General features: G+C 32.3%; 1 protein-coding gene across 1 annotated transcript in view; it reads left to right on the top strand.

Moving 5' to 3' along the window:
- The window catches only part of LOC132716748 (heat shock 70 kDa protein 12A-like), a 99258-nt gene that overhangs the window by 27486 nt on the left and 58131 nt on the right, over nt 1-13641 (top strand). The window contains exons 2-4 of the mRNA XM_060700077.1: nt 4988-5245; nt 9950-10168; nt 10911-11034. Of these exons, the coding sequence (XP_060556060.1) occupies nt 4988-5245; nt 9950-10168; nt 10911-11034 (601 nt within the window). The remainder of the gene's footprint in view (nt 1-4987; nt 5246-9949; nt 10169-10910; nt 11035-13641) is intronic.

Raw genomic sequence — 13641 nt, 5'->3', positions numbered from 1 at the left:
CTTAAAATAAATAATTATGTGTTTTGACTCCGCCCACTTACATATTTATTTTTAATTTTTATAAAATATGAGATATATTTAACTGGTTGAGTACCATATGTCATGGGTAAAATTAAGTTATGTTAAATAACTTTCATCACCTTTTATTTTGCAGACTTTAATGCCCATTACCCTAAGTGTTGCTGCCAATCTACAAATGTAACTGAGTAATTTATATAACTTTCACTTTATTATAAATTAAAACATCACACATATACTTACATCCTACAAACCCTTTTTCTTGCATCGATCTTTCATTAATCAACTTTACACTAAACTTGGCCTTCGGTTATGCGGTTTTCGATGAATAAAACAGCAGTAACTATTTGATATTGGTACTTACTTTAAACGACAGATTCGGAAACATTTTCACGGCTTTTTTTGACAGAGACCGAGTTTGATTTTAGTTCTGCTTAGATAGCTGATGCATTTTGTTTTACACTAACATTGCTTGCAAGTGTATTCCATCAACAAAAGGGGGCACACATAAGAATAAAAATAAAGAAATCATGGTTCAACGATAAATGCAAGAAAGGTATTAGTAAGCGGAATACTTTACTTAAACAATTGAGCATTCCAATACTTGAAAACCTTGAACATTAAGAATATTAAGGACCAAACTAGGATATTATATTTATCAACCTAAACACTAGCCACGGCAGTCAAATATTTCAAATATAAATTCAAATAAAGCTAAAAGTAAAGCATTGGATGCATATCAGATGCATTTAGAAAATTAAAATGTGAATTGAAAAAACACTTCCTTCCGAGGGATCAATATGTTTCCAGAGTTTTACTACTGTTCGTCCAACATTTAAGAATGGTCAAAATGCTCAAACACATCTCGGAAACTTTAGCAAAATCATTTGCAAAAAAACTCTTCTTCTTTTTTTTCAAATAAAGATTTGTAGCATAAATAAAAAAAACACATTTACTTCATCTCAGTCAAAAATGGCTACAGAAAATTGATGTAAATTTTAAAATGAAGAATTAATTGTGCCCATTTCTGTAGATAACGGAAACATTATGGTGACCCACTGGACACGGAATCATTTTATTACTACACATAATTATGAATAACTTTACATAATTATAAATAACTTTAAAGGAATAATACAGACACGGAATCATTTTATTACTGCACATAATTATGAATTACTTTAATAGATATAATACACACTTTCTTTCACCTGCTGGTTCTTGTTGCTCGGTCATGTGGGTTTTGCGTTCATTGAACGCCGCCTTTCCTTGTTGATCTTGTTTATCATATTTTATAATGCCCATGAACTTTTTTCATCTGGTTCTACAATCCCTGTTGTTTTTGAAACATAATTTCATGGAGCTATATTTTATTCATATGAAAAGCTAAAATCTTCTGTATTAAAGCTTTGAGTTTATTGAGAGTTTTTATCTAGTTCAGACTCGGGATCAAATTCCTTTACTTTATTAAAATTAAACAGAAGCCTTATTTGATCATAGTGATATTATGATTATTAAACCATTATGGCTTCATGTAATAATAATGTAATAATTAAAATCTGGAAACAAAGTAATCCCTCGAAAGCAATAATTTCAACAAAATTACTTGAAAATTGCAGACTCGGTTTGATTGATTCTGCACATGAGGGATAATGAATAAGTGCAACATCCCTCACGCCCCCTAGCACAAGCTTGAGCGGTACTCAATTCTCAACACTAAATAGTGCTGGCATCAATGATCACGAAGGACCAGAAAAATATAACAACACTGAAGTGAAGTACGTTTTGTAAGTAAAGCTTACAAAACTTAAAATAGATCCAATATATTGATACATCCCGTATTTTATTTTTAACAAGCTATTTTCAGAACTAGGTCAACACAAGTTTAATCAAGATTTAAGCTTGTAGCAAGTACAGGGAGTATCATCAGACAATTTAAGGGAAATCATTTTTATATTCACTTTTGCATTAAGCAGAACTAATATTGGCTTTACCGTATTGTTTCATCCCTAGTAATTACAAATTTTAACTGCTTGGAAAGCGCACGCTCTCTAGAGGTAGCCATGTTTTCCAATTGCATAATGGGAAGTTTCCCATGACAAATATATAGAAGAGGCTGTCAAACGATTTCATAAGTAAATTATTCACAGATAAGTTGCAGATCAAATATACCAAGGTTACAGTCATGTTATTAAGAGTTTAATCTTTTGATTTATGTAAATTTTGAGAAACTTTAATTCATTTTTCTGATTTAAATTTAGTTTTTCTTGTACTACCCAAGGCTGTTCTATATACACTTTATTGAGCTGTTTACGTTTTGCACACAATTTTTAGGTTGTGTTCAGATTTTCATTGAGTGCACACAGTCAATCTGTGTGTGCATACATAATTTTACTTTGCAACTGAGGATTATATAAGCTCCTGTTAATTCAGCTAGAGCAAGTTTCTGAGATTTTTAGCGTCACATTTGGTTTTGAAAGTAAACATTTTTTTGCAATTGTACGTCAACTTAATGTTTTTTTTTCTCGTTTGCATTTATAAAAAATGACTTTTATCAGTCATTTAAAAGTGAAAGTTATCATTTTGAAGCAAGGAATTTATTGTTTAAACTAAGGCTTGTTGACAGTTATGTTTGTATTTTAAGCTTAATTACATTAAGCTAATTTAACACAGATAAATTTTAAATATTACACTGCTTAATGTGTTGTTCGGACTTTGTTTATGTCATATGTGTTTTGCTGACGTTTTGATAGTTAAGATTTATTTATTCATATGATAGTTAAGATTAATAATAATGAAATAAATAATAACATTTAACTTTACTAAATCTTGGTGTTTCTTATAATAGAAATAGTTTAAGAAAAGGTATAGGTAACTAAACCTTTTAGTTTAAGCTTAGCCATATTTGAGCCACACTTCCCCGACTTTGTCCAGAAATAACTTGAGCAGAGACCTTAGAATCAAACAAAGAGGTACTAAAGCCGGACAGAGCGCAACAACATATTTCATCAAAATGTTGAAGAAGACTTTCCTCCGCGGACTTTAAATTTATTCTCCGGCATTAAAAATTAATCCATCAAATTTTAAAAAAAGTTATCCAATACTTCTGAAATATTAAGGGAACATTTTTCAAAATTAAAGAAGAATGTGAAGATTATATCTGTCTAAAATGAGACAACTTTATAATGCATTTATTTATACTCTTGAAGCAAAGGCAAATAATTTCGACTTGACATATTTTTGACAACATACTTGTAACAAATAGCTTTCTTAGATTATTTATTCCCTATTATATTATGATAAAGCAACTGTTGTTGCGATTTTATGTTATTCTAAAAACCAAGACGGTGAAATTATGTTTAATCCAAAGCCACACAGGAATACGGGAAAATGAAAAAGAAGATGCCTTGGCTTAAGAATCGTTCATTACTCACCCAGTAGATATACTGTTATCAAATAGTGATTTTATATTTTCATTAGTTATCTTATATTATCTAAATGGAAATGAAATTGGGACAAAACAATATCGCACAAACTTCATGATATAAACCCCTTCCTTTACGTGTCGCCATCTCTTAATCTTGAAAAAATATTGTGTGGTTCTCCTTAGATGTCGAATAAGATATACTAGAGTTACATAGGCGATGGTGCTCATTTTGATAAGGTTGCAATGAATATGTAATTGTCAAACATTTCCAACTTGTATGTTCATTTTCCTGCACAGGTTCGTGATAGATATTTATCCTGTCACTTGTATCAATTTCGGCCCGATAACAAGGTGCCGTATATTTTTACTGATCTACGGCACTTGATCACGTGGTATGCATGTTTGTCGGACTACTTTTTAAGAAAAAATATAAAAACTGTCGTTAAATCTTCTGTGTGTAGAATAACGAATTTTGGAAACGTTGATAAAACTTTGTTTGTTTATTTTATTTCACTCTATAATTTTTCAAGCGAAATAAAAATTATTAAAAGTGAAATAAATGTAAAACTTAACTCGTTTGCGACATTAAAATAGCGTACTTGATTTGATTGTTTTGCATGTGCTGTTTGGCGCTACATTGTGACGTCACGTAAACAATACTTTTAACGTCTGTACAGCGTTAACGACTAAATAAAAGATATTGGTGTTCGAATTCATTTTCTTAATTAGACCATTTTCTTTCATTCTAGATAGTTTTCACAACAAAATTCGACAACAAATTGTTTTTATTTATCACATTTTTCAAACAAAATGGCGCCCTCAATGTGAAAATACACAGGGAGATAATAAGAACGGCGAGTGCATTGTTGTAGAATAATGAACGCTTCGGGCCTTCTTTGTTTATATAGAATTATTTCCGATAGTGTGATTAAAGGTAGTTTGCCTAATAAAAGTCTTAAAAAACAAACGGTGACAGGATAAATAGAATAATAGATTGGTGCCGTGGATGGAGAAAGTTTATCTGGCTCTGCTCCGGAATTTATTGGATTCGCCTTCGGCTCACCCAATAAATTCCTCCGCCTCGCCAGATAAACTTTCTCCATCCACGGCACCAACCTATTATTCTCTATAACCGATAAAAATTCACTGTCAGAACCTTTTGAATCAGTCTGTTTTCTAAAACATTTTTAACTTTAAAGAAAGAAACATAATTTCTTAGAGTAAACTTACTTATTTTTTAACTTTCTACTAAGCCCTTTTAGGTTATATAATCTTTTGTTAACAACTATAATGTTCGGGGCTATGAAAATAACCACTCGCAAAGCTCAATTTCACTTAACAGTTTTTTTATAATAACCTATATGTGCTTAGATTTAATAAGATAATAACACATTTTCAGCTGCTGCATCTGAAATAACATGAAATCTTATTATCGCTAATTGCTAACACTTGATATTCTTTAGTTCAGTGTGATCTGTCAACAAGTAAATGGTATTTAATTTTTGCATAAACTGTTTACGAACATTTTTTTTACTCTTTCAGACGTCATATATCGCTGTGTTACGTTTAGATGAATCTTCAACAGGATGGGCCTTATCTTATGGTGATGCAAGAAACAGGGATTACAATGAAGTCCGTGCACCAATGCCACTTAAACTGCTTTATGAACCTGGCGGTGACACTGAAATATATCTTGGGCATACGGCCGTGAGCAAACATAAAGATTATATTGATAGCGCTCACACTGGATACTATTTCTTCACGAATATTTTTTCTTTGCTGACAAAAACCTCAAGAAAGGTATGTACTTCCTTTGAACTTATAGGTATGCGTGGAATAACAAAATATCTCTAGTAAACTACATATAAATAAAAAAGTTCCAAGCGTTGTTTTTGCAATTGTTAAATTTAAGTCCCCCTCCCCCTAAAAATTAGGATTTTACTGTAATTGTATCGATTCGTGTGTACATACGTACTTACATACGCATGTCACTTCTTCCGGTCTTACCAATAACTCAAGGAAAATGCTCTCGTTAATATCCATGTTTGTGAATTTTGTCGATAAGTAAATAATTCCTAATAAAGTGAAGGTCAATAGGTTAAATGCCAATGTCACCAAGCCTCTTACCATTGAAAGCTTGTCCAAACAAGATTAATGTTTATGTTTGCTCTTGTTTTTGTGTCTTTTTTGTATTGTCTTATTTATTTATTATCCCTTATTTTATTTATGCACAACCTATTTTCTTTATTCCTTAAAGCTTTGCAAGTTCGGTTGTCGTTAATCTTACTTTCTTTGCGATTTGTAGTTATTTGGCATATATATATATATATATATATATATATCTTTTTCTTATTTTGCTCATGACCACTACGGTGACTCGCATAGTAAATTGGGGTATGTGTTTCTTGCTTCTGTGTGTGTGTGTGTGCGTTGGTGCGCGCGCGTGTGTGTGTGTGTGGGACTACGTTTCAGTAACGTTTCTAATAAGATCTCATAATTTTTGGTAAAAACTATTCACAAAAGGTGATCAATTACTGCTTTTGGTGGTCATAAAAAACGATTGTTTATGGTATAAATGTAGGAAATATCAGTGATAGGCATACCTTTTTGTGAGCAAATAAGTGTCTAATTGCATTGCAAGTCTTAAGCATGTTTCCTCTAGCACATCTAGAAATGTGCATATCATGGGATAAAGATAAGGGTAAAACTTAATTTGATTGTAGTCAATTTTCGACACAACAATTATATATTTGGAAAAAAATACATTGGAATTTTGGTAACGTTTGGTAAAACATTCAAATGTAATAGAAACAACATCATCGTATTTATAGATATTTTCTTGGTGTTCCTTTATACCGTTTATTTATTGAATGTCTTTATTTCTATTTGTGCTTGTGCAAGTAATTTCATGTTAAGGTTAACACTGTAATTTCGTCATCATGTGTTAATTGGTATTTACAATAATTTTGTGTCTGTTTTCCGGATTATTGCGTTTCAACAAATTTGTCAAAACTATATTTGCTTGCGCGCGTGCGTTCGTGTGCCTATGTGTGTGGAGTTTGTTTCATGAACGTTTTATATCATAAGATCTCTCATTTCTGTGTAATATATATTCACAAAAGGGTACTTAAGTTCTGTTGTTGGTCTTATAACGATTGTTTGTGGTATACATTTGGGGAATATTTGTGATAGACTTAAATTTGTTGGTGAGTATTTAAGTGTCTAAGTGCATTGCAAGCCCAAGCCTGGTTCCTATCAGAGCGCCTTAATACCGTTTCCGTCCTTCCGTCTGTCTCCTCGTACATCCGTTAGCAATTTGGCTTCCGAAGCATAACTTAAGTTCCATTTGGCCCACAATATTTTAGGGTCACAAAGTCAAAGGTTAGGGTCAAAGTGATCTTTACACTGAAAATTTTGGTTTCTGGATCATAACTTAAGATCCTTTTGGCCACAGTGTTCAAACGTCATAGGATGATTGCCAATATTGTGTAGAAGTCCCCTAGTAATTATTGGGTCACGAGGTCAAAGGTCAAGGTCAATATTACCTTAAAACTGAAAACGGTTTTCGCTCAATAACTTAAGTATCAAACAACCTACAGATGTAAAATTTATGGGATGAACAGCAATGTCCAAGACGTGACTCCTATTGATTTAAGGGTCATAAGTTCAAAGGTCAGGGTCACAATGACATGAACACTGACAAGTGTGCTTTCAGCAGCATAACACAAGTTCCATTTGACTTACAGTGTTCAAACTTCATAGGATGATTGCCTATATTCAATAAAAGATTAAAATCTATATATGGGTCACAAGGTCAATATCAAATGACCTTAATATTTTTAACAGTTTTACAACTGTCAAACTTCACTGGATGACCACTTATAATGACAACATTAATTATATGCCATAAAACTTGCTTATACCGTATAAGTGGTTTTTTCTGCGGTGACTTTATTTCTGCGTTTTCTGCGGTCAGTTTCGGCACCGCAGAAATAAAAACCGCAGAATATTTCTCTTACCTGCTACGAAATGTTTCCTACATTGTGACCTGTTTCGTCTAAAGTAATAACGACTAACAAATTTTAACTGTTAGCGGGTTTCCAGTTGTATAAAATTGCTGTCGGCTAAGTATGTAATCTGTGTTTGTTAGAATGTTGTTATTGTTATTAGGCTAATTTAAGAATAAAGATATTTAAAAGCATTCCAACCCATATACTTCTAATCGTTGTATACTTTAATTGTCATCTGATTTACGGTAAACTTCTAACAATTTTATTAAATTAAAATAACTGCCGGGGTATATTTTTTACACGTCAATTCACGCTGATCAAAGATGTATACCTTTCTATTGTTGCGCATTATATTTGTTTGCAAGCAAACCATATAATTCTTTGTAATTACTATAGAGTTCTGCGGTTACGACGGTGAACAAATGCGAACGTGTACATGCATTTTAATAGAGAGGGTAATGTGACATAGACTTTGATTAGACGAGTTGCAGAATTTAAATCACGTTTTGTCCAAAGAAAGTGCCGCAGAAATAAAGTCCGCAGAAATGAAAAACATGCCAAAATTTGGAAAAACCGCAGAATTTGGAGCTCGCAGAAAAAACCACCTATACGGTATTATGTTATACCCCTTGCGTCTTTCCGTCCATCCTTCGTAGCATTTTTACTTACAAGATAACAGCTTGATGGTGGTGCTTTGGAAACAACAACTTTATATATAAGGTTCTTCAAGGTATAAAGGTTCTTCAGCTATATAGGAGGATTGCTTTTGAAGGAGGTAAGAAAAGAGCTAGAGCTTAGATATTTGGCATGAAACATTTCTGGTAGATGTCTACCAAGTTTGTTCATAAAAGCCCTAGTGTCCAAAGTGGCCTTCGCCCCAGGGGTCATTGATTTTTCTTAAATGTATATCGTAAAAGCTTAAAAAAGCTTAAAGCTCAGATATTTGGACTTAAACATCTTTTAGTGGATGTCTACCAAGTTTGTAAATCTATAAAATGCCTAGGGTCAAAATTGACCCCGCCCCAGGGGGTCATTGAATTTCCCTTAATTATTATAGTAAAAGCTCAAAAATCTTCTTGTGACAATCCAAAAACACTATAGATAAGATATTTGGCATGAAACATCTTCTAGTGAATGTCTACCAAGTTTGTTCAAATAAAAGCACAGGGAAGGGTCAAAATTTGCCCCGCCCCTTGTGTAAATCCAAAACAGCTAGAGCTTAGGTATTTGGCGTAAAAAACCTCCTAGTAGATATCTACCAAGTAAAAACTACAAAAATCGAGAAGAGGTAGCGCTTAGATATTTGGCATGAAACATTTCCTTATGCATGTCTACCATGTTTGTTGAAATAAACCCCTAGGGTTAAAGCTGGCCCCGCCCTAGGGGATCTAGGCCAACAGTTCAATCCCTAGCCATATCAAATGTTTGTTTTCCTTCCCTTTTAATGTCATCTTTTTATAAGGTTACCTCTCATTTAGTGACAGGCTGAACTGTTTTATAAAAAGGCTGCCAGAGCTTAAATTAAAAAACAACAACTTCAATTTTGAAAAAAACTTACCAAAAAATTTCCTTGGTGACAGTGTACAAAAATTGTTCAGATTAATCTGTCCCTTATATTCAAATTGTGCTTCTGGGGGTGAAAAGGTTCTCAACTTTGACATTTTGACCTATTTCTCAGGTGATCTATCCAGGGCCAAGTGGGCCCTCTTGTCTCTGTTTGTTATTGTGCAAGTAGATGCATGTTTAGGTCAACACTTGTGTTAGCTGGTATTTACAATGACGTTTTGGAAAAATGTCTGGCAATTAAACTGTCAAAACTATATTCTACATTCATGAAAATGCATATATGTTTTGTTTTTGTTGCTTGTTGACAGTCATAGATCTTAATGTTTAAAGAATCATATTAGTTCAATAAGATATATGTTATTTGACAATCCAACCACAAACAAGACATTTTGTCGAATCTCAGTCTTGATCATTTGTTTTTGCGTCTTTTTATTATTTTCGCGCGTCAAAGATATGTATCCTAATAATCACTACTTTGTTTTATCTATTGGTGTTTGAATTAAAGTGAGTTGGACTAAAATGGAAGATCTGTTATACCAAAAATTATGTCGACAGTACTTTGTAACACACATGACAGCAAAACATGAAATGTATGTGTATTGTTGATGTTGGATACATAAATATAAATACTAGATAAGAAATGTTTAGATTTTTTTCATTTTTTATCATATAATCCACTTTTTATCAACTATTTTAAAATTATCCAAATGATATCTTTTTAACAATATTTTAAATACTGATGTATGACAAAGCAAAGCCATTTTAACGGCATACTAGGATGCATCCGCCTATGATAAATGCTGTTGTCATAATCTGTTTGAACTATGTTCTACTGTGTCCCAAAAAGGTAGTTCAAAGCTACAATGTAAAGTTAAGTGTGACAAATAAATATAAAATGATATTGAATAATTGTTTATGATTATTTCAGGACGATAACATGGTACTTATCGAGGATGATTCAGGTAAAAGTCTTCCAGCAGTAAATGTCTTTGCAATGATTATACAATCATTGATAGATGACATGAAACGTCGACTCTCGTCTCGGTTTACATTTGATGACAAGAAAGATATTTTTTATGTCATAGTTGTTCCAGCGCTTTTGCAAGAAAGCAGGGAGCTAGACCTGATAACAAAGGCCGCATTAAAGGTATTGATATGTTCATTTTCCTGCTTTTCATTAAGCTCAAAGTGTTGAGCCTTAAGATAATGAGAACAACAGGTTTTTCTACCTAACGTTATATTGTTACGTTAAACAAGGGTTTTCTTTTTAAAAAAAATATTAACTCTTCCCCTCGGTACATACTTGCCGCCGAGAGGTACATGATATGATTACCTGAGTGAAACCGAGATGAGTAGACCTAAACAGAAGTATTGTCACGGGTTGCTGTAAACTCTGCATATTATTATAAGCCGTTCAAGGAGTCTTTGGCTAATATTCTGTTAAAATGACATAAAGGTTTATTCTTACTTTTGTTCTTCAAAATTAGGCATGACTGGTTAAATGTCCGAGGTACATATTCGATAGTCAAACATGTCAGCTTTATGTTTCTGAAAAAGGGTATGACTAGCTAGAATACATAAAAGACATAAAGCTGGCTTATACAAGAATAAGCAGTGCACGATGTAATATATTGATTTATTTTAATTTTATTCTAATATACAGGATTGGTAAGTTTCTTTGGTATGTTTAAGTTTCATCGAAATATTATTCAAGATATCAATTTTAAGTATCTTTCGAGTGCACAGTTTTGCAATATTGCATGATATTACGACTCTCAGGAATGATAAACATTTTACATATATCGATGCATCTTTTGCAAGTTTGCAAGGTAATTGCAAATTCTGATTTTTAAGCATATGAAATACACTGTCATGAATTTTGATTGTAGGCAGGAATTGAGGATAAGATGGTATCTGTTGTCACGGACATAGTTGCACTCTCCTTTTTTTGTCAGTTTGCTTCCTCTCATGGCTTTTCAACAGAAGATAAATACCTTTTTGTTAGACTAGGTGGTAGGTAATCATTTCGTCCTTCTTTATAACGTCATAGTTTTCTATTTGCAATTATAAATGAGCTATAAGTAGAGAAATATAATTACGTAATGACCTTCAAACAGGTTATATAGTTTTGTTAATAAATTAAGCAATTGGAGAAACGATACGTTTCCGCATTTTTTATGAACTACTACTTCAAAAGGTAATGTTAAGTAGAAACGCCGAAGTTGTTCATTATGTAAGAGATCGAGGCGCTTAGCGACAATATATGTTTATTCACTCACAAATTGGACAGTAAAAACGTTTTTTATTACTTAAAACATGTTTCCTATTGTCTTTATAATAGACAGTTGTATCAATCCATGTATTCCGTGCAGAAATTAAAAAAGAAAACCATATAAAAATCACTTTAAATATGGCTACAATAACGATTGAAAAAAAAGTACTGTAAGTTCGATCTTTGGAAGTTAATACTGGTTTGCAGAAAACATATGAAACAGTATAATTAGTAAATAGGTTTTGAAGATGGTCGAAAGTTGATTGAATATGTCTTTAAGAGTGGGCAACCTGACTTTGTTATGTAGGTAAATGAAGTTGTAGTATTGTATTTCTTAGATATAAATGTGGGGTTTAAAATTTTGTTAACTGATAAGCAAGCACAAACATGGTCAACCTTTGTCCAAACTGAACTGACTAATACCAAACGCAACAAGCTGTCAAAGCTACAAAATCAATAAAAAAATTTCAGAACTGTTACATTTTTCTTCCGAAATCTATCAAAGACAATTCCTATTCTTATATAATTTTATACCTACAGAGCCACCTTTTTCTTCTCTCATCATTCTTATTTATTCAAAATTTTGAAATTAACTTGCAGATTACTTTAAATTGGTTTCTTAATTTAGTTAATTATTATGATTTTAGTTTTTAATGCAATATATGGTAGATTAATATGTTGTTTTGTAACATGTAAATTAATTAAGAGAAATATCAACATAAAATAATTTGCTTGATATTGTATTGTATTACATTTTACGTTAGGAATAATCGTAAAAATATCTTCAGGCAGGGTAACGCGAAATGAGTCAACATAGAAATTATTAAAATTCAAAAGTCTAATGTTTCCTGGACCAACTGATTCCACTATTTCATTCAGCCAAACATAAATAATTTATCATTTAACTCCATATTTAATGTCCTACAAGGATAAAATATAAATAAGAAATACAATGTAGGAGTGGCTACTACAGGTTCACTTTAATTTTATCGAATAAATAAATATACATTCATACACATCGACGACACTTGAAAAAAAATCACTTTAAACTAGTGAGGAGTGTCTCTGCACTTAACAATAATAACATATGCTCATATTAAAGTCCCATGTCGTCGATCCGAACATTCATAAAATTGTGGTTCCGTGTAATTCCAGTGCACTGTCAGGAATAGTATGTCTTAATACACACAAATGTGTTACCTCAAAGTCAGAACCACAAAACTCACTCAAACTTAGCATCCATCCTTGCAACGTTATCAAAAGACAACAAAAAATTGTCTACTCTGAAAAAGACAAAACAAAGATAATTTCCATATTAAATAAACATTAATCAATACCGTTGATAAACCCTAAAGTAAACATTTTTTTTAACATTATTGTGACATTACAAAGTCCACCATGACATATACAATCTTAAGTGTAATCTCAAAACGAGGTCGGGGTGGGTGGGCGTCTGTGTGTAGTGAACCTATAGTACCTCGAATGGTCAAATACCCGTGTGCATACACCTTATATATTGACCAGTCTTACGCATCGATACGCTTGGTTGACAGCTGAAATACAGCTGTGCTGTCCACAGTGACCGAAAAATCATATTATATTAAAGACCAATGATAAATAAATTTATGTTTTCTTTCATTTCATTCAGCCAAACATAAATAATTTATCATTTAACTCCATATTTAATGTCCTACAAGGATAAAATATAAATAAGAAATACAATGTAGGAGTGGCTACTACAGGTTCACTTTAATTTTATCGAATAAATAAATATACATTCATACACATCGACGACACTTGAAAAAAAAAAATCCCTTTAAACTAGTGAGGAGTGTCTCTGCACTTAACAATAATAACATATGCTCATATTAAAGTCCCATGTCGTCGATCCGAACATTCATAAAATTGTGGTTCCGTGTAATTCCAGTGCACTGTCAGGAATAGTATGTCTTAATACACACAAATGTGTTACCTCAAAGTCAGAACCACAAAACTCACTCAAACTTAGCATCCATCCTTGCAACGTTATCAAAAGACAACAAAAAATTGTCTACTCTGAAAAAGACAAAACAAAGATAATTTCCATATTAAATAAACATTAATCAATACCGTTGATAAACCCTAAAGTAAACATTTTTTTTAACATTATTGTGACATTACAAAGTCCACCATGACATATACAATCTTAAGTGTAATCGCATAACGAGAGCGGGATTGGTGGGCGTCTGGTGTAGTGAACCTATAGTACCTCAAATGGTCAAATACCAGTGTTCAAACACATTATGTATTGACAAGTCTTTCGCATCGATATGCTTGTTGAAAGCTGAAATACAGCTGTGCTGTCCACA

The sequence above is a fragment of the Ruditapes philippinarum genome, unplaced genomic scaffold (assembly GCF_026571515.1).
Source record: "Ruditapes philippinarum isolate M1 unplaced genomic scaffold, ASM2657151v2 ctg889_1_1_1_1, whole genome shotgun sequence".
Lineage (NCBI taxonomy): Eukaryota > Metazoa > Mollusca > Bivalvia > Venerida > Veneridae > Ruditapes > Ruditapes philippinarum.
The sequence above is the reverse complement of the archived record's forward strand: the minus strand, read 5'-3'. Positions and strand labels throughout refer to the sequence as shown.